The sequence below is a fragment of the Heterocephalus glaber genome, unplaced genomic scaffold (assembly GCF_053883595.1).
Source record: "Heterocephalus glaber isolate CG9 unplaced genomic scaffold, H.glaber_assembly_v1.0 deba00001733, whole genome shotgun sequence".
Lineage (NCBI taxonomy): Eukaryota > Metazoa > Chordata > Mammalia > Rodentia > Bathyergidae > Heterocephalus > Heterocephalus glaber.
In genome coordinates this window covers 20,957,686-20,981,286 of record NW_028258444.1, presented here as the reverse complement: position 1 = coordinate 20,981,286, position 23,601 = coordinate 20,957,686, and the positions used below count along the sequence as shown (strand labels likewise).

The 23,601-nt window shown below is 54.2% G+C and overlaps 1 protein-coding gene and 1 pseudogene across 2 annotated transcripts; both read right to left on the bottom strand.

Annotated features, from left to right (window-relative positions):
- Window positions 1-1,496: 1,496 nt before the first annotated feature.
- On the bottom strand, window positions 1,497-12,940 carry LOC101702283 (signal peptidase complex subunit 2-like; annotated as a pseudogene).
- A 2,719-nt stretch (window positions 12,941-15,659) lies between these two features.
- Window positions 15,660-23,576, bottom strand: Tamalin (trafficking regulator and scaffold protein tamalin). Of its 2 annotated transcripts, XM_087199974.1 has the most exons (9): window positions 23,214-23,576; window positions 21,244-21,293; window positions 19,710-19,721; window positions 19,475-19,529; window positions 19,273-19,375; window positions 17,748-17,841; window positions 17,581-17,647; window positions 17,249-17,315; window positions 15,660-16,821 (listed from the first exon to the last, which is right to left on the bottom strand). In XM_087199974.1, exons 1-9 carry the CDS (start codon window positions 23,451-23,453, stop codon window positions 16,322-16,324), a joined length of 1,188 nt encoding a protein of 395 aa, XP_087056100.1. In that variant the 5' UTR covers window positions 23,454-23,576; the 3' UTR covers window positions 15,660-16,321. The 2 variants fall into 2 exon arrangements, with proteins under 2 accessions (XP_087056100.1, XP_004862975.1); XM_004862918.3 differs by lacking the exon at window positions 19,710-19,721.
- Window positions 23,577-23,601: the final 25 nt, after the last annotated feature.

Below are 23,601 nucleotides of genomic sequence, written 5' to 3'. Positions count from 1 at the left end.
CGTGGTGGCCACCACACACCTGTAATCCCAGCACTCAGGAGGCTGAGGTAGGTGGATCACCACAAGTTCAAGACCAGCCAGCCTGGACTACATAGTAAGTTTAGGGCCAGGCTGAACTACAACGTGAGACCCTGTCTCAAAAAACAAAAAACAAACAAATAAAAAATAAAAAGATGGCAGGGGATGTAGCTCTGTGGTACAGTGCCTGCCTAGCATGTGTGAGGTCCTGGGTTCCATTTTCAATACAAAACAAAACAAAAAAAAGATTTATTATAAGGGATAGGCTCAGGATACTATGGAGGCAAGGAAGGTCCACAATCTTCCCCCTACAAGCTGGAACCCCAAGAAAGCTAGTGGTGTACCTCCAGGGTGGGTCTGAAGGCCAGATAACCAGGATCTCTGATGTTGAAAATGAATGTTCCAGCTCAAGAAGAGGGAGAATGAATTGGCCTTTCCTGCAAATTTTTGTTCTACTCCAATCCTCAGTGGATTGGATGATTCCCATCCACATTAGTGAGGCCAATCTTCTTTACTAAACCTATTGATTCAAATGCTTATCTCTTCCAGAAATGTCCTCACACTCCCAGAAATCATGGTTCACCAGCTATCTGGGCATCCCTTACCCTGGTTAAATGGACACAGAATTCACCACCACAGCCATAAGGAGGAAATGAAACAGAGGATCTCAATGAAATCTTTAAACTACAGGGCCAGGGATTTAGCTCAGTGGTTCTGCCACCTGCCTCACAAATGCAAGGTCCTGAGTTCAATCCCCGGTACCAAAAAAAAAAAAACGACAATGGGGGAGAGAGAAGTGAGAGAGGGGTGGGGTAGAAAGGCTGCTTCTATATGGAGGTGGCTTTTTTCTTTTTTTTGGTACCAGGGATCAAACTTGGGTCCTTGGGCTTGCGGGTTCTTGCACCTCCCTATGGAGGCAGCTTTTTTTTTTTTTTTTTTGCGAGGCAGGCTGTGGAACCACTGAGCTAAATCCCCGGCTGGAGGCAGCTTTTAAACTGAGAGGAAATTGTCAGGTGGAGAGTGAGTTGGGAGTGGGGGTTCTAGGGAGAAGAAACAGTGTGGGAGGTGAGAGAACTCAGAGATAGGACAGAGCCTGGCCCTTTAGGGCACCAGAGTGAGTGACTGAGTCCCGTGAGGAAGAGGAAGAGAAAGAGGTTGGGGAGATTCAGCCAGAGGGAAGTCCTGTTAGTACAAGGCCTTGTGCCAGGCACCACGTGGACAACTTTCTTTGCTTTTTTTTTTTTTTTTTTTTGGTACTGGGTATCAAACTCAGGACCTTGCGTTTTCGAGGCAGGCAGCAGAACCACTGAGCTAAATCCTTGGCCCTGCTTTTTTTCCTTCTTTCTTCTTTCTATCACTCTGTAAGATGGGAACTATCTTAGGAATTGATTAGGTATTAGGTATTGAGGAAACTGAGGTTCCAAGAAGCCCACAGTCTGCTGCCTGCAAGCTGGAACCCCAGGAAAGTTAGTCACACGCTGAAAAATCACAGGGCTGGGTTTGTAGCCAGAGCAGCCTCAGAGGCTACACATTCAACTGCTAGGCTGTTGCCTCCTGCAGAGGAGCACAGGTTCAGAGAGGTGAAGTAAGTTTCCCTCCCTTTCCCTATATACAGTAGTGTAGTCCTGTAATACCAGCTACCCTGGAGGCTGAGGCAGGAGGACTGCAATTTCATGGACATCCTGGGAAATATAGAGAGACTTCGTCTCAAAAAATTTTTTTAAATAAGCTGGGGATTTAGCACAGTGGTTCCACCACCTCTCTCGAAAGCGCAAGGTCCAGAGTTGGATCTCCAGTACCAAAAAAAAAAAAAAAAAAAAAAAAAGATTAGAAAAATAAATAAAAGGAAAGAAAAAGACAAAAACTGGGGAAGGTAGTGGGACCCTGTCCCTAAATAAAAAATAAAAAGAGGCTGGGAATGTAGTTCAGTGCTAAGGTCCTGGGTTCAATCCCCAGTATCGCCCCCCTAAAAAAAGGACAGAAAGGAAAGGAGGGGAAGAAAAGAAAGAAGGGAGGGGGGAGGGGGGTAGCTCAGTGGTTAAGTGTGTGCTTAGTGTCCACGAGCCCTTGGGTTCAATCCCAGGCAAAATCCTCCCCCAAAAAGAGACAGGAACAGGGAGAGTGAGGAGACGAAGGGTCTTCCTTGCCCACCTTAGAATTTAGGGTTGGCTGGAACAGGAAGAGGTAGTTTTAGTCATCGTCTCCGGGATGGCGCTGGTGACCAGCAGGGGCCGCCCTGGAGCCGCAGGGCCTGACCTGCGGTGCCGCGGGGATTAGCTGGGTCCTACGTGCTGTTCCTGTAGCCAGGAGACGCGGCTCCTCCCTCCTGCTCTCCGGGCCGGAGTCGTCTCTGGTTACGGCGGCGACAGGTCCCGAGGAGGAGAGTGCCTGGAGAGAAGTGTGAGCAGGCAAGAAGCCACCAGAGGCCAAGCGCTTCCCCACCTGGGTTACTGGCAGTGGGGTGGCACCCTCCGTCCTCAGTGTCCTGTGCTTGGCCCCGGGCGCGCTCAGAACTCCAGGACCCACGTGCCCAGCACGGGTGCAGCAGGACAGGGCAGGGCTGGGCTCCCGAGGAGAGCGGAGCGGAGCGGAGCGAAGGGCGCAGGGCGGGGGCCTGTGTGTGTCCCTCTGATTAGTGGGCCGGGAATTTGTGGCCAGGAAAGGACAACTCACCCACGAGTCACAGAGCAAACAGGTCACTCCACGGGAGGATTTGCCAGAGAATACTTAGGTGGCTTCACTGTTAGATGATTTAAAGCATTGATATAGATATATTTGGAGGGGCACGGGAGATCGTACTCAGGACCTTGCGCTTGCGAGGCAGGCACCGGAACCACTGAGCTAAACCCCCGCCCTCATTACTGTAATTCTTAACATGCTGGTAGCTCTCTCTCCCACATCTTCCTACACCCCAGGAGATCTGCAAAAGTCTGGCCCAGTTGCTTTCAGGAGGAGGAAATTCTTTTCTTAAGTATTAAAGTTATTTTGTAGTTTCTTTTTTATAGTTTCTTTTGTCCAATCAAAAGACGTACAAAGTAGATTATAAAGTTATTCTTTAAAACTAAAAAGTAGATTCTAAAGTTATTTTTTAAATTATATTACCTAGGACTGGGGATTTAGCTCAGTGGTTCTGGTGCCTGGCTCCCAAGCGAAACATCCCAAGTTCGATTCCTGGTACCAAAAAAATAAATAAATAAAATTATATTACCTGTATAGCTATATTACTTTTACAATTTTTTAGTCATACATGTTTTCAGTATATAATGAATACATTCATTGTGGGGAGTCGGTACATGTATATAACACATCTTCATTCTTTTTGGGGGAGGGACATTGAGATAGAGTCTCTCTATATAGTTCAGGCCAGCTTTGAACTCACTCTGCAGCCCAGTCTGGCCTGGAACTCACAGTGATCCTCCTGCCTCAGCCTCCCTAGTGCTGAGATCCGCAGGTTTACATCACCAGGCCTGGCAACATTTTAATTCTTTTTACATCCCCTTTCCCTTCCTCCCCCTTCCTCCTTTCATTGCTTGGCCCCCTTCCCATTCGCAAAAGATCTCCCTGTTTTCTATCATCTGACCTTTATTTTGCTCCTTAATTTATTTATACTTTGACCGGGTGTGGTGATGCATACCTGTAACCCCACCCCTTGGGAGGCTGAGGCAGGAGGATTGCCCTGAGTCTGAGGCTAGCCTAGGCTAGGTAGTTCAAGGCCAGCCTGAGCTACATAGCAAGACCCTGCCTCAAAAAACCAAAAACAGGGCCAGGGATTTGGCTCAGTGGTTTCGCCACCTGCTGCACAAGCATAAGGACCCAATTTCGATCCCCGGTACCAAAAAAAAACCCCAAAAAATATTATTTATACTTTGCGTTTCTCATAGAAGAGAAGCCATACAAGGCAGGGTGTGATGGTGCACGCCTGTAATCCCAGCACTTGGGAGGCTGAAGCAGGTGGATCACTGTGAGTTTGAGGCCAGCCTGATCTCCATAGTGAGACCCTGTCACAATAAATAAATAAATAAATAAATAAATAAATAAATAAATAAATGCAAGCAAACAACAAAAGAGAAATCATATGATATTTAAGCTTGTGTGTCTGATTTATTTCACTTAACATTATGGGTTCAAGATGCATCCATTTCCTTTTTTTTTTTTCTTTTTGCGGTACTGGAAATCGAACTCAGGACCTTATGCTTGCCAGGCAGGTGTGGCACCACTGAGCTACATCCCCGGCCCCAAGATGCATCCATTTTCTTACAAATGACTCAAATTTATCCTTCTTTAGGTAGAGTAGTACTTTATTGTGTGTAAATAAATGCCACATTTTATTGGTCCATTCATCCTCTGATGGATGTGTAGGGTCCTTCCAGGATTTAGCTGTTATGAGCTGTGCTGCTATAAACCTGGGTGTGCGTATATCACTGTAACATGATGTCTGTAACTCCTGGGGACTCCTTCTATGGCTCTGCCCTCTCCAGTGGACACTGGAGCATGTGGGTGCCTCCTGTGTCCAGGGGCTTTGAGTGCAGTGACCGAGTGGACTGTGTCATGGGAGGACGGGGTGGGTGGAAAGCAGCCCCGGAATAAGGAGCTGCAGCTTGGTCCCTCTACATCTGCCCACAGTCCCCCACTCTGCCAGTTTCTCAGGCTTCCTTTTCTCCGAATGGGAGCCTTGGCACCTCTGCCCAAAGGAGCGGAGCTCCCAGCCGGCTCTGCCCTGATGGTTGCAGAGGTCCCCGAGCACTTGTTCTGGCTGAGGACCTGGTTGCTGGTCTCCTGGGAGACAGTGGTGGGCCTGGGGTCAGCTGTGAGCTGCCTTCGCTCTCAGGACGATCCTGATCGAGAGCAGGATGATCCCTCAGACACTCACACCATAAATGTCCAGACAGAGCCACTTTGGAACTGACCCCTGCAGGCCAAGCAGGGCCGCCTTCCAGGGAGGGCGGGGTAACCTGAGCTGCCTTGGCCGGCAGGTCACTTCAGGAGCACCAGCCATCAGCTGATGTCCTGGGAGACATTCATCATGCCCCCAGCCCAGCCCGATAGGCCATGGCTATTTCCAGTCCTGTGGAGAGAGCAGCTTATGTAACCAGCTGGAAGCCAGGGCCTGGGTTGAGGGGTCTGTGGCAGGCCAGCGTCTCTGAGGCTCGGAGGTGTGGGGGCGCCAGTGGCCCTGGGCTGAAGTACCGTGGACAGCCACACAGCCTGTCGGCCTTCTTTCCAGCTCCGGCCGAGGATGGCCTGGCCTCCCTTCTGTGAGTTAAGGCCACCGAACAGCTTCTCCCTCAGCCCCTCACCACTGTCCTCAGAGGATGAAGTAGTGTCTGCGGGTGCCCCCATTCCCACAGCCACTTCCCCCTTCCTGAGCTTGGGAGGAAACACAACCCGGGGGAGCATTAAACTGGGCTCAAATACATTTGTGCGCACTGTGGCTTTAGACAGGTTTGTAACTTTACCAAGCCTGAATTTCTCCTCTGTGAGATGGAAGGACATTATCTCCTTTGTGGTTTGGTCCTGACCATCGGGATTTAAGAGCACATTCCAGGGGGTGGATCGCTCAGGTCTGAACCCCAGTCCTGTCTGTGTGGCTTGGGCCAGATACTTGAGCACTGCCTGCCTCAGTCTCCTCCTGTGTAGAAAGGGGACAGCAATATCACCAATCCTGAGTTCTTGTGAGAATCCATGAGTTTATATGCATAAAGCATTTGAACAGCTCCTGGCTGGAGGTCAGCACTGTGTAAGTGTTGGCTATAATTAGACAATGTTTGCAGATCGCTTTCCTCAGCCTTGGCTCCTAACAAGTGCTTGGTGAAAGGTACCCGTTATTTTTAACTTCCTTCTCCTTTGCTACCCTAATCCCCTCTGTAAACCCATCTTCACTAGCCTTGCACCTCCCTCCAAATACCCTAATCACTCTTCTTTTGTTGCCAATACAGTAAGGGTGTGTATAAATTATATTTGTCCAACGTTTACTTCATGAAACATTTTGCAGGCACTTCTGTCTGGCCCTCACAGCAAACCCGGTGAGCAAGCAGATCACTCGGGTCATAGCCCTCATTTCGCAGAGCCAGGGACAGGGTGTGACCTGTCTAGAAGCATCAGCTGTTACAGGGTGTGTCCAAGCCTCCACGCAGGCTATTCTGACCTCGGGCACCAGAGAACACCGGATGATGCGGCCAGACCATGCCAGCTCCAGGCTGCCAGGGCAGATTAGCGCAGGATGGGGCCTCTGCTTCCGTTCTCAGCACTGGGAGGGCCCACAGAGTGAGTTGAGGGAAGCCTCGGATTCTAGCACCGGCTCCAAGAGCCCCCAAAGTGCTGTATGGTGGTTCCCTCTACTGGACATAGGTGGTACTGCTGGCTCTTGGCAGAAAAGTGGTTCTATCAATATTCACACAAAGCTCACGGCGGGGGTTGCTGTGACCACGGAGTTCAAACAAACAAAAATCTCGAAAGCTCCAGCCTTCCATCGAGGTACATTCTAGGAGAGAAATGTCACATAATGAGAAGTGTTGCCAGGAAAAAGAGAGCAGGGTAAGAGGCTGCTTGAAGGTGAAATTCTCAAAGATGTCAACGAAGGCTTCTGAGGAGGTAGCAGTGTAGCAGGGTCTGAGCAAAGTGAGGGAAAGCGTCACCTGTCTAGGCCAAGGCCATGGCTTCAGAGGAAGAGCCAGAAGGCGCTGACATGAAGAGATGATGGGAGCACTGTGGCAAAATAATGAGGCCAATGTGGGCCAGAGCAGTGCAGGGAGGGACCCAGCTCAAGGAGAGGATGGCTTCCAACTCCCCTGTGACCTGAGGGCATGAGGAAGAACATCATGCAGGCCCAGGCTGCTTGGCTGCTTGGCTGCTTGGCGGGAGAGCAGTCCTGCTCTACACAGTGACAGCGTAGCCGGGCGTGGTGGCACACACCTGTGATCCCAGCACTGGGCAGGCTGAGGCAGGAGAATCACTGAGAATCTGAGGCCAACCTGGGCTACATAGCAAGTTCAAGGCCAGACTGCATTACATTTTAAATTCTCTGTTTCTTCACCCCACCCACCTAGTAATTCAGCATGATCCAGCAGAAAGAAGGCTGCTTTTAGAATTGCCTATTTTGAGCCTGGCATGGTGGCACACGCCTGTGATCTCTGCTTCCCAGATGATTGCTGCGGGTTCGAGGCCAGCCTGGGCTACATAGTGAGTTCATTGCCAGTTTAAACTACAAAGCAAGACCCTGTCTCAAAAAACAAAAACAAAACAAACAAAAAAAGAATTGGCTATTTTGTTTTTCCTTCTGTAGCAAGACTGCCATGGAACCTAGATATTTCAGATTCATATGCATCCATGGCCAGTGTCCTGCTATGGTCAAAAAGCTTAGCAATGGACTTGGTAAACTTGGCTTCCCGCTGCTGCTTTGTTCTCCCACTGCTGAAGGTCAACTTCAGTTATTCTCATCAAACCTTTTGAGAATGGAGGACAGTTGCCAAATATTTTCAGGATCCATCCCTGTAAGATCTTTTCTGTGAGCCACAAGAAAGATGCTCTTCTCCTTATATGAAGTATAAATGGTCAGAATCCCCATCATCACAAAATAGAATGTGACACACAAAGCCAAAACTGGCTTAGGTTTTTTTTTGTTGTTTTTTTTTGTACCAGGGTTCAAACTCAGCTGTTTGCACTTGTGAGGCAGGCAGCAGGCAGCAGAACCACTGAGCTAAATCCCTGGCCCACCAAAACTGGTTTAGACTCCGGAAAAGGGTGCATATAATCCCAAATCAAAGCCACTATGGCAAAGAAACAGGAGATGGTACAGATGGTGAGGTGACTGTCGATTAGGCCGAAATTCTCCACATATTTGTACTTTTCCAGAAGTACCTTTTTGGTAGAATCATCCAAAGAGTTTTTCACAGCAGATCCATCCCATTTGTCAATTTTTACAGGCTTATCATCAATCTTCCACTTATCCAACAAGCTGCTGCAGCTGCTGCCTGTTCCGCTGCTAGGCCCAGTGCCAGCCCCACTACTACCTCTGCCACCACTTCTCCCACCCAGGGCTACTGCCATCTTGCCAGCCTGTGTCTCCAGATTGCACTACAAAGTGAGACCCTGTCTCAGAAAACCAAAAACCCAAACAAAACAAAACACAAAAAGTGACATTGGCCGATGCGCACTGTGCTGCCCATGTGCAGGATTTTTCCGCATCCTGTGAAGCAGATATTCCTGCCCTGACCTCCACTGTGCAGATGGGGAAACTGAAGCTGGGGAAGGAAGTTGTTGTGTGGCTTTCTCAAAGATAAGAATGCAGAGTCACAGTTCAAGGACTCCAATCCAGGTATCCCTGACTCTCGGGCCCATGCCCAGCTTAAACCCCAGGTTTTTAACCATATATAACAGAGTTGGAAAGAAAAAGAAAAAGGCAGGATATGAAGCAGCATTTAATAGCTGGGCACGGTGGCACACAGCTGTAATCCTAGCACTCGAGAGGATGAGGTAGAAGGATTGCCACCAGTTTTTTTATTTTGGTATCGGGGATTGAACTTGGGACGTTGTGCTTGAGAGGCAGGCGGCAGAACCACTGAGCTAAATCCCTGGCCCTGATTGCCACCAGTTTGAGGCCAGCCTGGACCACATAGTGAGACTCTGTCCCTTAGGGGGGGAAAAAAACCCAAACCAAATCCAATCAAACAAAAAAACCATCATTTCATGGAAATGGCCACCAATGTATTAAACTATGAATACTTATATGCATAGATAGGCTGAAGACAAACAGCATGTGGTGATCTAAGGGGGTGAATCGTGCCTTTCCTCCCACTGTGGTCCAGGGGCAGGGAGAAAGATGACCCCCACCCCCTCAAGACAGAAGACATCCTTAATATTTATAACGACCAGGCCTCACACTCAGACACTGCTTTTTGGTTTATAATCTGTCTTCATAGTTGTGCATTTGATTTTCACCATAGCCATTTCTCAGGGAAAGAAACTGAGTCCCAGGGAGACCACTACTGCGCCACAGATAGCCTGGACACAGCTGGGACCAGAACCCATAAATGTACATCCAGAGTCCTCCAGCCATTATGTCAGACGGGTGACAGGAAGGTCAAAGGGCTGAGACCAGGCGGCCAGACTGGGTGACAAGGTGCAGCAGTGCCCGAGCCTGCCAGCAGAGGGCAACGCCACCTCGCCGGCCTCCCGGGCCAAGTCCCCGCCCTCCGGGCCACGCCCAGGGACCGCCCCTGGGCGGAGAGGCCGACTTCCCCAGCGGCGGGGGTGCGGCGGGGGGTGCGGCGGGGGGTGGGGCGGGGGGCGGGTCAGAGCAGGGCTAGGGGGCGGGGCCTGTGACCGGGTTACTCCCGGCCAAAGTCGAGTCCCAGGTAGGGTCCGGAGCACGGGGTGGCGAGAGGCGGAACCGAGGTGCGGAGCGGGGTGGCGCCTGGGAAAGGTCCCGGCGTGGGTGGGGGCTGGGGCGCCCGGGTCTCCCCGACTTCCTGACCGCCGACTTTCGCTGCTGTGGGGAGGCGGTTACTCCCTCCGGCGCTGCCGCCTGCTTCCCTCCAGGCTCCCACAAAACACGACGCAGACGCCCCCATGTCCACCCCCACCCAGCTCGTGGTGAGGCGGCGCCCCCAGGTTGGAAGCAGTCTGCAATCCAGCCGTCAGCCTCGGCGTGGGAGAAGGTGGGGTGGCCGGTGCCCAGCCGACTCCGCGGGGGTAGCACCCCCCCCCACCTCCACCCACTTTAACCAAGTCCAGAGCTTGAAGGTCTGCCTTGCAGCCTCTCGCGCAGCTCGTGGGGCTCCAGCAGTCTCCCCTCTGCTGGTCTAGACCTGCACCTTGAAGGTGGCAGGTGTGTGTGTGTGTGTGTGTGGCTGGCCGGGTGTGCTTCAGCCCTACCTCCTCTCCCTTTACCCCACCTTTTCGTTCTGGCTGCACCCAGGACCGGTACCAGGAATTGCAGGTCCTGGATACTGGCTTATGTCCTGCCTCCCCATCCATCAGGAGATGGCCAGAGAAAGTGTCCGATGACTTCCCTACCTCTCAAAAGCCCCAATCTGTGGTAGAGATGGCCCAACCATACAAAGCTTGGGCCAGGCAGCAGAGACTTGTTCCTGCCCTGGGAGGCCCAGGTCCTGGGGAGGGTGGGGACACAACCTAGGGTGAGTTCTGTCAGTATTTGGAATCACAAGGTTTTGGTGAGAGGCGTCTCGGAGATCTAGATTGGCTTTTTTGCAACATCTATTCAGTAAATCTTTATGGAGAATATTACACACACACACCCGATCAAACCCAGGGCCTCCAGTGCCAGGCGCTCTACCAATGACCTGTAGCCCAGTCCTCTAGGATCCATTTTTTTCATCTTAAAAAAAGAAAGAGATGGGGGTCTGGCTATGTTGCCCAGTCTGGCCTTGAGCTCCTTAAGTCAAGTGATCCTCCTTTCTCAGCCTTCTAGGTGCTGCCACTGTGTCCAGCTTGGTGTCTTTTTAGAAACACAGACACCCTGGGACTCACCCTACAGTTCCTGGATCAGAGTCTTAAGGGTAGATGTAGGGCCCAACTACTCTTATGGTTTCCTCAGGCCACTTGCTGCTGTAGTTGGTAACCACTCGGCTTGCATTCATTCATCCAGGGAAAGTGGGGTTTGATCTACTGGACAGCAATGTGGAGGTTCCAGAGGTGCTGTGTACTGACCTGGAGGGGTGTCATGGGGGAGGGATGAGTGGCTGCTGGGGAGCAGTGGGGAAAGAGACCCAGAGGCATAATTTTCATAATTTAAAAAACTTTTTGTATAAATTTGCATGTTCTGTGCTGTGGGGCCAGCCTCCAGGAAGGGAGTATCCACCGAGGGTTAGGTCGGCCTTACAGCAGAAATTCCAGTGTCTACTCTGGGTATTTCCTCCTCTGCCCCACCCGGAGCTCTCAGACCACACGCAGGGGTTCTGTGCGCAGAAGTCTGTCAGCCTCCAGCCAGCATAGGTCATGGAGTGAGAGTAGGGTTTCCCCCTGAAGAGCCCCCATGGGATGAGGGCAGGCAGTAGGGTCTAGATGCAGTGGGAAGGTGGAAGTTACAGGAGGCTCAGTTTGTAAAAGTTCGGAGCAGGGCTGAGGAAGCCTGGAAGGGGTGGGATCCTAAAGAGGAAGCCAGGATGTTCTAGCTGTCTGGCTGATGGAAGAACCGACCCACTTCTGCCCCGCCATCCACCCTACGTGGTCAAGGCTCAGAGGGTGCAGTGCCTGGAGTCACCACCAGGTGTCAACACCCTCACCCCTCTCTCCAGTGTCTCATCTCTTTCCCTGTTTACACTGTTAAGGAACACTCATTGGTTCCCCTGGCATGTCCACAGCCTCCTGTCCCTTTCTTTGTCACATCTGTGAGCCCACCACTTCCTCCTTAACTTTATTTCATCTACGCATCAACGCAGGGCCTGGCAGCCTCCTGACCAGACAGCCTGACGGCTCTCCTGACCTCGGGGAATCCCACAACCACCCTCACTTCCCCAGCTTCCTGAGTGACTGGCGAGAGGAAAGAGGTTTCTACCGCCTCACATCTTTTCTGTCTGCTGCGGTCCAGCCTAGGTTCTCTGGTTTGGTCTCCAGGGAAAATGCTAGTATGCCTGGGGTCTCTTCTAAAGGTTTTCTTGCATGGGCGTATAAAAGCCTTTGTCCAAGCTCAAGCCCCTTTTGTGACCTCCAGACCTAAGTCCTAAGAGCCCTCCTCTCTCCTCTGCTTTGATGAGAAGGTTCTCGCCTCACTCCAGACATAACCCACGTCCCTGGAGGGTTTTGTTTGTTTGTTTGTTTTGAGACAGGGTCTCACTGTGCAGTTCAGGCTGGGCTTGAACTCACTATGTATCCAGGCTGGCTTCAAACTCATGGCAATTCTCCTGCCTCGGCTTTTGAGGGCTGGGATCATAGGCACGCGCCACCACGCCTGGCTCATCCCTGCAGTTTGGTCCCTCTGGACCTGGTCTCCTTTTGGCACCTGGCCTAGTCTCAGACTCTGCTCTTTCAGGGCCCTTTCGTACGCCTCCCTTGACCCCACTGCTCTTCCACAGATGAGTCCCACCACGGTGCAGGTTCAGCTCATTCCTCACCATCTCTGTGACCCTGGCCTCAAGGCTTCCTGCAGAAAGCCGTCCCTTTCCCCACTCCAGGCTCTAGAGACATGTAAGAGAAAACCCTGTCTCTGCCAGTACCAGCTCTGTGACCTTATCCTCGCTAATGCTCAGTTTCTTCATCCATAAAACGGGAAGTGATACCCGGCTGTCAGCTCTGCGAGGGTTAGGTGAAGCAAGGGGGTGAACGTGCTGAGCACAGCAAGGCGTGCAGGTGCACGTGCGGAGCAGACAGTCCCCTGTCCTTTCCTTCTGCGAAGCTGTCACCCTCATCACCTCCGACTCTGGCCGGCTGATGGGAATCTGCCCTCTCCTCTGTACCTTGGCTGCTCCTACTTCCCCCATTGCCTGTGGCCCAGGCAGCAGGGTCAGGACCCAGGGGCTCTGCAGGGCTCAGACCTGAACCTAATGTGCAGGGCCATGGCCTCAGCCTACCAAGCCCGAGTGAGCTCTCCTCGCTGGAACTGCTGGGGCAGGCCATCCCGGCCTGGAGTGGAAGAAGGCTCCCAGAGTGCCCTGAGGCGTGGAGGGCAGCAGAAGGCCGGTAGAGAGGGAGGGAGAAGGGAGGCAGGGCAGGGGCTCAGAAGGCCGGTAGAGAGGGAGGGAGAAGGGAGGCAGGGCAGGGGCACCGAGCCCGCAAAATCCCGTGTTCCTGCTCTCTTCTCAAACACCGCCACCCCCTCCACCAAACACGATCCCTGGGTTAATTTTTAGCATCGCAGCTCACACATTAGTCACTCCCCGTCACCCACCTACACGGCAGGAGGCTGCTGTCCTGGTGCCGTCATCTCATCAGCTGAGAGGTGGGATCCGCCCCACCCGGCCCCCCCTCCCCCTCCCCTGGGTGTGCGTGGCTGGCCAGGAGCCCCCACCAGCCTGAGTGGGGGTACAGACATCACTCCCAAGACCAGCTGCATGGCAAGGGGAGGGACAGGCTGGTGGGAGACAGGCTGGGCACCTGTGAGGGCCAAGGGCTGGAGAAAGCCAGTTAGGTGCTAGCTGTAGGCAGGCAGCTGGTCCCCCAGCAGCCCTGGGTCTTGGGAATGAAGGAGGGAGGGGCCCCTCCCCTAGACCTGGGCCCCAGGGAGCCCATGTGTGTTCTCACTGCAGAGCAGCTGTTCAAACACAGAGCTTGGGGAAGCTTCATTTTCTTCAACTGTGTCCTCTGGGAACAGGTGCTGGTACTCTGGCTGGAGCTGCCACCCAACCCAAGGGCATTTTTAGGACAGGGACCGGCAGACTCCAACTACAGACAGAACAGGGTGGCCCCTAGGTAGGGCTGGACCCAGGAGGCCTGGACTCCCTCCCAAGGTTTACTGAGCACCTCTCTCAGCAGGCTGTGTCAGGTCCAAGGTTGGGGTCCTGCCCTCACAAAGGCCAAAGAAAGCTACAGGAGCAGTCAGGATAACTACCAAGTGGAGGAAAGCACTGTAAGGAAGAGAACATAGGAGTCTAGAGATCAAGAATAATGGGAGAGGGAACATCAGATTGGATCAGGGCAACCTCTTTTGAGGATGTGATGTGGAGACCTGAAGGTGAGGAATCAGTCTCGGAAAGCAGCATATTCCAGGCAGAGGGAGTAGCCCAGGTAAAGGTCAGGGGCAGGAACATATTTGAGGAATAGGAACAGAAAGAGTAGTGTGGCCTAAATATAATAAGTATTAGGGGAAGAGAAGCAATTTGAGATTGAGGGAGAGGCGGACCATATCCTGGAAGGCCCCATGCAGGCAGCCCAGTGGAGTTGTAGAGGCTCGGTCCTACACAAAGGCTGCACAAAGGCTGCCGCTTCACAAGTCCTTAGGCCTGGGCCGCTGCTGTCTGCCCAGAGAAGTGGATGCCTTTTTGTAACTGGCTGAGGGCAAGGTGTTATGAATAGACCCTGGGAGAGTTTGAACAGGCTGGGTTAGGTGGTTGCACACCTGTAATCCCAGCCACTGAGGAGGCTGAGGGAGGAGGATGGAACGTCTGAGCCTTGCCTGGCGTTTAGTGAGACTATTTCAAAGTAAAAACTTAAAAGCTGCAGATGTAGCTCAGTGGTAGAGTGCTTGCCTAGCACATGTAAGGCTCTGGGTTCAACCTCTAGTACCACTCAGGTGGTTTTTTTTTGGTATCAGTGATTGAACTCGGGACCCTGTCCTTTCGAGGCGTTGGCACCACTGAGCTAAATCCCTGGCCTCCGCCCAAGTTTTTTTGAATGTTGTCTTTCATTCCAGGGGAGCCATAATGGGTTTAAGCAGGGGTCATGGTCTGACTTCCTTTTTTATTTTTCCTATAACCCCCCCCCCCCCGCCGCCATACTGGGTATTGAATTCAGGACCTTGCACTTGCGAGGCAGGTGTGGCACTACTGAGATAAATCCCCAGCCCCTATTTTTCCTTTTTTTTGCAGTGCTGGGGATCGAACCCAAGGACTTTATGTACTAGGCACATGCTCTATCACTGAGCCATCACCCCCACCATTTCCTTTTTTTTTGGTACCGGGGATTGAACTCAGGTCCTTGCGCTTGCACAGCAGGCGGCCAAACCACTGAGCTAAATCCCCAAATCCCCAGCCCCTACCATTTCCTTTTTTAATAGCTATTGCCCTGACTACTGAGAGGCCTAGCCGGGGGAGGACTCACTTAAAGCCAGGCCTTGGGCTTGTTACTGCCAGGGAGGGACACTGAACACAAGCATTAAGTCACTTCTGCTAGCTTGCTGTGTGACCCTGGACAGGCTACTTGCCCTGGGTCACCTCAAATAAGGTGGTGACAATGCTGACACACCCTGTACTGAGGATATACTATGAGCCAGGACTGGGCAGACTGAAATGGTAAGACAGAAAGTAACTGGGGCTGCTGTAAGAATCAAGTGACCTAAAGGGGAAGGTGGGCATAAAATAAAACCCATAGAAGTCAGGACAATTTCAGACGATGGAAATAAAGCAGGGCTGTCAAGAGTTGGGTGACTGGACAGGCTTGTGGAGGATGCAGACCCAACCACTGAAGTCCCACTGGCGGAACCAATGCAGGGACCCTCAAGGGAGGTGGGGTCTGAAGCTAGGTACAGCCAGGAGCCAGCAGCCAGTGCAGGGAACAGGAGGGGACAACAGGAGCAGGCAGGGGTCAGACACCTCAGCACATTAGTAAGGTCTCGTTCCTGCAGTAGTTTCCCACTGAGGAGTTCTAGTCTAGCACAAAGGGGTAACTTGGCCTGTGCCTTCAGTCCAGGAAGGGAGGCCTGGTGTGGGGAGAGGGAACCACAGCATTCACAGAGGAATTACGGGATGGTGAAGGACCTCACATGCCTTGCTCCACCTGTGTGGGATATTTGAGGGATGCTGAAGATTCACTTAAACCAGAGGCCCAAATTCAGAGGTGGGAATAGGGCCTCAGTTCTGGCCCATACATGTAGGTTAAAATGCCCTAGACAATCTCTCTGGCTTCAGGCTGCAAGAAAATAGGATGTAAAATATAGTATGTGCGCGTGTGTATTTGGAGAGAGTACGTGGGTGCAGTCAGAGCTTGCCCAAGCCCAGTCCTCCCCCTCAGGCAGTTAGCGCTGACACAGATGCAAAAAACCGTCAATTTTATAGTTTGTGGTTCAGAAGCAACAAATGCAAAACAGCAGAGCAGTCTGTGCTGCCCCTAGCCTACCTGAACGTGCCCATTCCTGCTCCCCAAGGGCACAGAACCCAGGACCCCACCCAGCAGGACCCTGCTTAGTTACAGGCCCCTCGAAGGGACCGAGCCCTTGGGGTCAAGGCTGGGGGAGGGGCCCAGCACCTTGCCCCCTTGGGGCCCACTGGCTTTGGGGGGGGGGGGAATGCCCAGCAGGGGACCCCTCCCCCAGGCTAAGGGTGGGGGAGCTAAGAAAGCTGAGGAAGAGGGAGGGCTTCGTGGGACAGGGCCCCACCCTGGCTGGGGAGTTTTTCCTGGACACCCACAAGGCACTACTGACCCAGACTAGGATAGCTCGCCCACCTTTGGCTCCCAGACTTCTTCCGACCTCGACTGCCTGTTCTCCCCCTGCCCCAGCTCCCGAGTTCCGGAGGAGAGAAGGGCTCCAGGCTCCTGGCTCAGCCCTACTGGCACAGACTAGCCGTGAACTAACCAGGCAGCCAGGGCTCGCCCGACCCTCTCCCGCTGCTCTGGCCTCCTGGGGTCTTCCCTCCCACACTCTGCTCTGGCTGTTACTAATAAATAAATAAATACCTCCCTGCCCACCCCTCCCCTACAGCTGGCTCTCCTCCTCCTCCAGGGAGCGGTTGAGTCCGGGGATGAACTTGAGGAGCCGCCGGCGGAAGCTGCGGTACTTGGTCTTGCGCAGGCCCGGGCCGCACAGGGCCTGCTCTCGGGCCTCAGTCCAGAGCGCGCCCGGGGCGACCCCACCGCCGCCCCCGCCGGGGCCCGCGCAGCGCAAGCTGGCACTGCGGCTCAGCGCGGCCCGCGGCCCCGGACCCAGCCCCAAAGCCTCCGCAGAGCCCGGTGCGCGCGCGGGCGGCAGTGGAGGCGGCAGCAGCGCGGGCAGCTCAGCCCCCCGGAAGAAGCAGGTGTGGTAGACAGCATCGTCGGGGGCGTCACCGCGGGCCTTCCGGGAGCCGCTGCGGGGACCTCCGGGCGCAGCCAGCAGAGGCCCAAAGGGCAGCGAGCCCGGGAGCAGGCCGGCCCCATAGAGGCAGGAGCGCACCGACTCCAGCGTGTCATAGATGCTGGGGTCCTTCACCACCAGGCCTGCCAGGGCAGAAGACACAGGGAGGGGGACCACTGAGGCCCGGGCCAGAGGGCACGGGTGGGAGATCCAGGTCCTTCCTGTTGACCATCTGTGTGGCCTCAACCTCCCTTTGTAAGACTGGAATTACAAAGTCAAATCCTTATGAGGACCTCTTAGGACATAAGGGGCCTGAACAGGATTGAAATAAACTCCTCAGAGCCTTGGTGTTCCCAACTGGAAAACGATGCTGATACTTATTTCCAGAGGGCCAAAAATGTGTGCGCCTCAGGCAGGGGCAGTATAGCACCCAAAGTAGTCTCTTAAGACAAAACCCTTATACAGGAACCCTTCTTCACTTTTGAGGGGACAGTAGCTCACTAGTTCTAAGGGGAACACACAGATCCAGGTGCTGAGGGGGAGGCGGTTACACCTAGGTCTACTACTCACCATGCACCAGCCGCTGCTCCTGAACCATTAGGGACCTGTATTCTCCCCACTTCTCATACAGGGTTTGCTGTAAGACACATGCCCGGCCCCAGTCAGGAGCTAGCAGAGACCAGCAGGACACAAGTAGACAGGGATCAGAGTAGACAAGTTACAGAGGCAGGACTCAAACTTCCTCTTTCTGCCTCAACCTCCCAAAGTGCTGGGATTACAAGCAGGCGCCAACACACCAGGCTTAAGCTCTATGGAGATGAATGAACCCCCAGAAGTGTGGGACCTGAAGGGCAGGGGTCTGGGAAGAGGAGCGTGGAGGATGGACATTCTTGGGGTCTTACCTTCAGGTACTGCAGGCGGGCCTCCAGTTCTGCCTTTCGAATGGATGTCCCATACAGGGTCTCCAGTCTGAAGAAGTAAGGGATCAGAGGGTCATGAGCCTGGGGGCTGAGGAAACACCAAGGGGCTGAGCTCAGGAACCCTGAGGTATAGCTCAGCCCAGACATACCTGAGAATGTTGCCTGATGCCTTGATGATGTCAACAATCTCCCGGTGCCGGATGCCTTCCACGTTCAGGCCGTTGACGCTGGCAATGGTGTCCCCTGCAAGGCACAGAGGAGTTAGAACCTGCTGCAGGCTCCACAGAAGAATTCCAGCCCCTTGGCATGGCCAGGGGAGGTAGGCTAATTCCAAGGAGCACTCCTGACTTCCCTCCCCTGCCCCTTACTGATGAGTCTAGGACATTTCTTTTCTCCTATCTCAAATACACACCAATACAACCATGGCCATTCCTCTCTTCCTGCAGTGATGTGACTACCAGCTTGTCCAGGCCTAGCTTAGTTTAGGTGCTAGGGACCTCAAAGAGGGTAAGCTCTCACAAACCCACACCCCCAGGAAGCTCTGTCCCCACAGACTGAGGCCCCAGGCCCCTGGGCTGCCCCCACAGTTGGCTATTTCTGTTTAGCCCATGCGGGTCAAGACCAGGAAAGGAGTGGGGCGAGTGGCATCCCCCTGGGAACCAACACAGGGCCCAGGTGTGAGGTCTCAGCTTCCAATACCTAGTGGCACTGTTGGACTCCTGACCCTAGGCAGGGCATGCCAGCATCTCTAAGGACTCCTCTCATCTGTGCAAAGGGAGTAGGGATCCCTGCTGTGGCTAGTGCAGAGGTGATCAGAGGGAGAGTGGATGCGAAACTGCTTTGCAAAGTTGCAATATATCAAGGCCTGGTGGTAAGTGAGCCGAGAAGTAAAAGCCTAGGGACAAAAATGGTGACAGAAGTGGGCGTGGTGGTACATGCCTATAATCCTAGCACTCAGGAGGCTGAGATGGGAGGATCCCAGCAAGTTCAAGGCCACCCTGGGTTACACAGCGAGGCCCTGTCTCAAAAAACAAAACAAAAAATGGTGATAGAATGGAGCAGAAGGAGTCAATTTGTACCATCTCCAGCTGCACATTCCTGGAAACTGGGGACTACACATTTGCCCAATTTCAGGGGTCTCCTGGTAGAGGCATCATTCTCTTGTTAGAGGAGATAACATAGGTACCCCACACTTGAGCCAGGTTGGGGGAGGATAGGTATCCCCCGGATCAAGCAGACCCAGTGAGTTCTTGCTCCTCCCCAGCTCCCGCCCATGCTGCCAGGAGGAAGCCGGTTAGTAGGGAGCAACATCCGCCACTTACCAGGCCCTGGTAAGACCAGGCAGCCCTTCACTTTGCTGTGACGTGAGTATATGTTATTAACCCACTTTGCACACGGGACTACTTAAGATCACAGGAAATGGCAAATTTGCCTGGAGCCAAAATCTGATTTTTTGGTTTTGTTTTTGGTACTGGGGATTGAACTCAGGACCTTTCGCTTGCCAGGCAGGTGCAGCACCACTGAGGCCCTCAAAGTCTGGGTTTTATTCATTCTTTTTATGGCTTTTTCAAAATAGGAAGAAGAAAGACTGATTTCAGGAGAGATTTCTTCCTCCTGTACTGGCAGGAAAGTCTTACCCCGCCCACAGCCCTGCGTCCTGGGCCCAGGCCCCACCTGGTGTGAGCCCAGCCAGCTGGGCAGGACTGGACTCATGAACTCGGCAGACAAAAGTCACCATCTCCACACGCTGCTCCTCTCGGTGGTGAAGCCCGTAAGTCTGAAACAAACAAGGGAACCCTCAGCCTGGAGGCAGGGGAGTCTCCATCCCTCAGACTGATCTCCCAACCATCAGCTCTCTCTCCCCAGCTTATCCCACCTGGAGCTCAAAGCCAAAAGTCTGGTTGTCTTCTTTCTCCAAAGTTAACACTTTCCTGCAGGAGAAACAAGGGTCATAACTATTAGGGTTAAACAGTATGGCAGTCCCATACCTCCAGCCTCCAAGGATTCACGAGTCTGATCTAGAACATCCGGGAAAGATTCATGGTCTTCAGTGACAACACTCTCATCACACATTTTTTGGAATGTCCTTCCTGGACTCCACTGAAACTGGCCTTGAAGAACTGCTGGTAAGTGAGCAGAATTAAATTGGTCTCTAGTGGCGGAAGGACCTGGAACGCTGATTCCCAGAGTGGGTAGGCCAGATACGCCCCAGCCCTCCACTGAGCCTCAGAGCTGTTCAGTGACTAGCTGAGGCCCCAGATTCGGGCCCAGCCTGGAGCCTCCTGGCTCTACTGCACTCTCCACTGCTTGGGAAAGGACACCCCACCCCCAGAGGCCAGTCACGAGGCTCAGCCTCAGCGCAGACCACAGCTGCTCCTCCCAGCTATGCTGGGCCCAGCCCACCAGATGTGAGGGCTGGGGGAGGGGAGCCTGGGGCGCCCTGCCCCTTCCCGCACTGAAGGCCTACCGCTGGACACAATGGTCTGGACCTGCTCCAGATCCCCTCTCAGGCTGGGGGAGCCTAGTTTCCTCTACCCACCCCCGCCTTCCTTCCCGCCCGCCAGAGGCAGTGGCAAAGCAGCCTCCTAAGGCCCTTCAAGTCTGGAGCCTCAGAAAAGCCCTGGAGACTGGGCTTCTCAACTCCCAGCCTGAGCCAGATATCCCCCAAAGGCTTCACACCACCTCCCTATTCCCACCTGAGCCCCTCGCTGTTTGAAGTACAGGACTTTGCCCCTGTATGTACTGCAGGAGCAGGAGCCAGGGGCCTGGAAGGTCAATATCTACCCCAGTGTTTTCTGGGCTTCTGCAAGGGCTAAAGAACGTTTACTGCAAAGGGCTAGATGGTAAATACTTTAGGCTTCCTTTATAGGCCCCATATGGCCCCTGTCCTATATTGTCCTTTGTTTTTGACAATCCTTTAGAAATATAAAAACAAATTAGGATGGTGGCTGGCACACACCTGTGATCCCAGCGCTTGGGCTTGGGAGACTGAGACAGGAAAAGAAAAAAAAATATATATATATATATATGTATATATATATATATATATATATATATATACTCTCAGCTCAAGGGTCAAACAGGCCTGATCCACACTGGGGGAAGCCAAGCCCAAATCAGAGATGGGACATGGGCAGAGAAGGGAAACTGGGTCCCCAGGTCCTGGGCTGAGCACCTACTTCTACCTACACTGCAGGTCCTTCCTAAAAGTGGTCATCTTCTCCAAGCAGCTAGACACAGCTTGGCCGTGGTTGGGGCCCATTGGACTTTCTGGGCAGGCCAGGCCAGAGAAGCCTCTTAAGCCTGGCTTAGGACTTTTCCCACAGGCTTCTCCTACTCTCCCACTCTCACCACTCACAGATCAAATCTCCCAAGGGAGGGGTAACTAACTGCAGGGATGAGGGATGAGCTGAGGAGCACCTGATGACTCAAAGTCCCTGCCTCCTTTCCTTACCACCCTCACACAGCCCACACCCATGCCGGCCCCTCACTCCAGCAGGGAAGCTATGCTTACAGGTGGGCGAGTGACTTCCAGGCAGAGCTGTGATGCTGTCGTGCTCCCCCCTACACTGCCCTGCCCTGCCACCCCAGCACCTCACTCTCTTGGACCATAGCAAGGGCTGGCGGGGAGCATTGGTGACTCACCGTTGCTGTTCAGGACTCTGGCTGAGATTCTTCCAGCGGAATCCTGAGCCCTGGGTGGGAAGTTGAGAAAGTCAGGTGAGCAAGGGCTGTCCTTGAGCAGATGCTGAAAGCCCCACTCTGCAAGGTCCCCCACTTAGGCTCCAGTTCTGAACACAGGACCCACTTCCTGATGTCTGTCCTTTCCCACTTTTACAGCTGCTTTGGTGCTGGCATGACTATTTGCAGAGTGCAACTGCATTATCACTCCCAGGCTTCTTACCTCACATCTGGGCCTCCTCCTGTCCAGACAGGATGGTTTCCAGAGTGGTGGGGAGGGGGCTGTGACTCTAGAACAGTCTCTAACAGAAGGAGGGGAAATGTGTGGGTGCTCAGCCCTTCCAGAAAAAAAGGGAGGCTCTTCTCCAGTTGGATTCAAGGGCAGGGGTCCTGGGGGCTGTCTATCGAGGCATTCCAGGGATCCCCTGCCATTTGGGTCCCTCCAGCTAATTTCTCAGACAGTGGCTTGGGAGAGCTCAGGTCAGGAGCTCAGGAGAGCTGGCAATCCCAGCATGAATGGGGCAGAGTCAGGGGAGTCTCCTATGGTACAGGCTGTTTCAAGGAGCTGTGGATTCCAGCTGCAGGGAGCCAGCTGTGCCCAGCCAGAGGGGTCTCTCCACATTGCCATATAGTTTGTTGCTTTTGGGGACAAAAAAATCGTAGCTGTCAAACTTGTCAATAAATATCACTATTCTTAAGGAGAGAAAATTAGGGGTTGTTTTTTGTGGAAGAGGTGACAGCTGAAGATCCCAGTTTCATCAGGGCCCAGGATAAACTATAGCAAGTGCTCTCCCACCGTAAAATTTTGGTTCTTGGGAGGAAGCTCCATCGGACTAGCCCTTTTCCTAGGGAGCCAAAACAGCCCCGGGCCTCCCCTGATGAGTGCTCTAGTAACACTGGAACCCAAGTTGCCCAAGGCAAGGAAGAGAGGGGGCCCTCTTTCTCCAGAACCAAAGATTAACCTCAGGGGTGGGGACAATTCCCAAAAGGGCTGGGGAGGGAAGACTGGGCAGCATAGAGAGACCCCTTTGTCTTTTAACCCGATTTTCATAAAATGTAAATTCTCAACAAGCTGTTTATTGTGTGTGGGGGATTCGGGGCCAAGGGAGGAGGAGGGTGATGAGTGGGGAAAGGCCACCAGTCCCTTTTCCTTAACCTGAGTCTTGGGTCTCTGATTCTGAGCGTTCAGGTCTCCTTGGGACAGAGGAAGAGCCCAAGGAGAAGAGGGCGCCCCCGGGGGCGGGCGCGGCCCGCATCCTTCCTGCCCCGCGGGCACCTCGCGACTCCCCCACACCTTGTCCGTTCGTGGTGAAGCCCAGGGAGCGGTGCCCCCGCACCCCGCCTGTCAGGCGCCCCAAGCCCAGGAACCCAGGCGCCCTCGAAGGGTGCCCTCCGGGGTCGGAGGCGCCCCTCGCCGTGAGAGCGCACGCCGGCGGCCACTGGCCCCTCTCCAGCCCGGGGGCTCTACGGCCCGCAACTTGTCAGAGGCGAGCAGCGGGACCTCATCCCGAGCCCTTCTGCTCCCACTCGAGAAGCCCGGACAAGACAAGGGGGTCGTGGGGGTTTCGAGACACTGGGACACAGGGAGGCGGGGCCGGGGAGGGCAGAAAGCCAGCTGGAGGAGTGGGAGAATGGGGGTGGTGGGGAGGAGTCTTGGCAGCAGAGGAGACGGGGCGGCGGTGCGTGGGGAGTGGAGCAGCGAGCCCCCCGAGACTGGGCGGCTGCAGGCGCAGGGCGCAGCCTCCAGAGCAACGGAGGCCGGGCCAGGAGGAGCCGATGAGGGCCGTGCCGGGGAAGGTGGGGCACCTCCGTGGACACCAAGGAGAGAACCTGTGGGGAGGTCGGTCGGCATGCGCTGACGGGGTCGAGCAGGTTCTGGGGCAGGGACCAGGGAGAGAACCGGGAGTGGGGGAGGCAGGGGTTGGGGGACGCACCTTCCGGCGGGGCAGCGTGCCCCCGGACACGGCGAGCGCGCGGTACAGCTCGGCGGGGTGGTAGTCTTCCAGCGCCGCGTACAGCTCGCTCCCCGGGGCCCCGGGGTTGGCGGCTGCAGCCGGGGCACCCGAGGGGGTCGGGGCTGGAGTAGCTTCGGAGTCGGGAGCCCGGGTGGCAGGGTCCGGGGCGGCGGCCGCCTCCTCTTTCTGCTGCAGCTTCCTGAGTCGGCGGAGGGTCATGGCTCCGGCGCGGGGCGCCCCTGGGAGGCGGCGCTCGCTCCAACCGGTGGCGCTGGCGGTGGCTGGCGGCTACCAGCCGGGGGGGCCGCGGGTCGCCTCCCTTTATAGGCTCCAGAGCTCGAGGGGTGCGGCCTCCGGTGGCTCCGCC

What these genes read in the sequence shown, in the direction of transcription:
- Tamalin (XM_087199974.1), bottom strand. Translation starts at nt 23,453, where the DNA reads ATGACCCTCCGCCGACTCAGGAAGCTGCAGCAGAAAGAGGAGGCGGCC. An exon ending in GCACGCTGCCCCGCCGGAAG is followed by an intron (nt 21,294 to 23,213) that starts GTGCGTCCCCCA and finishes CTTCCCACCCAG; the next exon opens with GGCTCAGGATTCCGCTGGAA. An exon ending in CCCGCCTGCAGTACCTGAAG is followed by an intron (nt 17,316 to 17,580) that starts GTAAGACCCCAA and finishes TGTGTCTTACAG; the next exon opens with CAAACCCTGTATGAGAAGTG.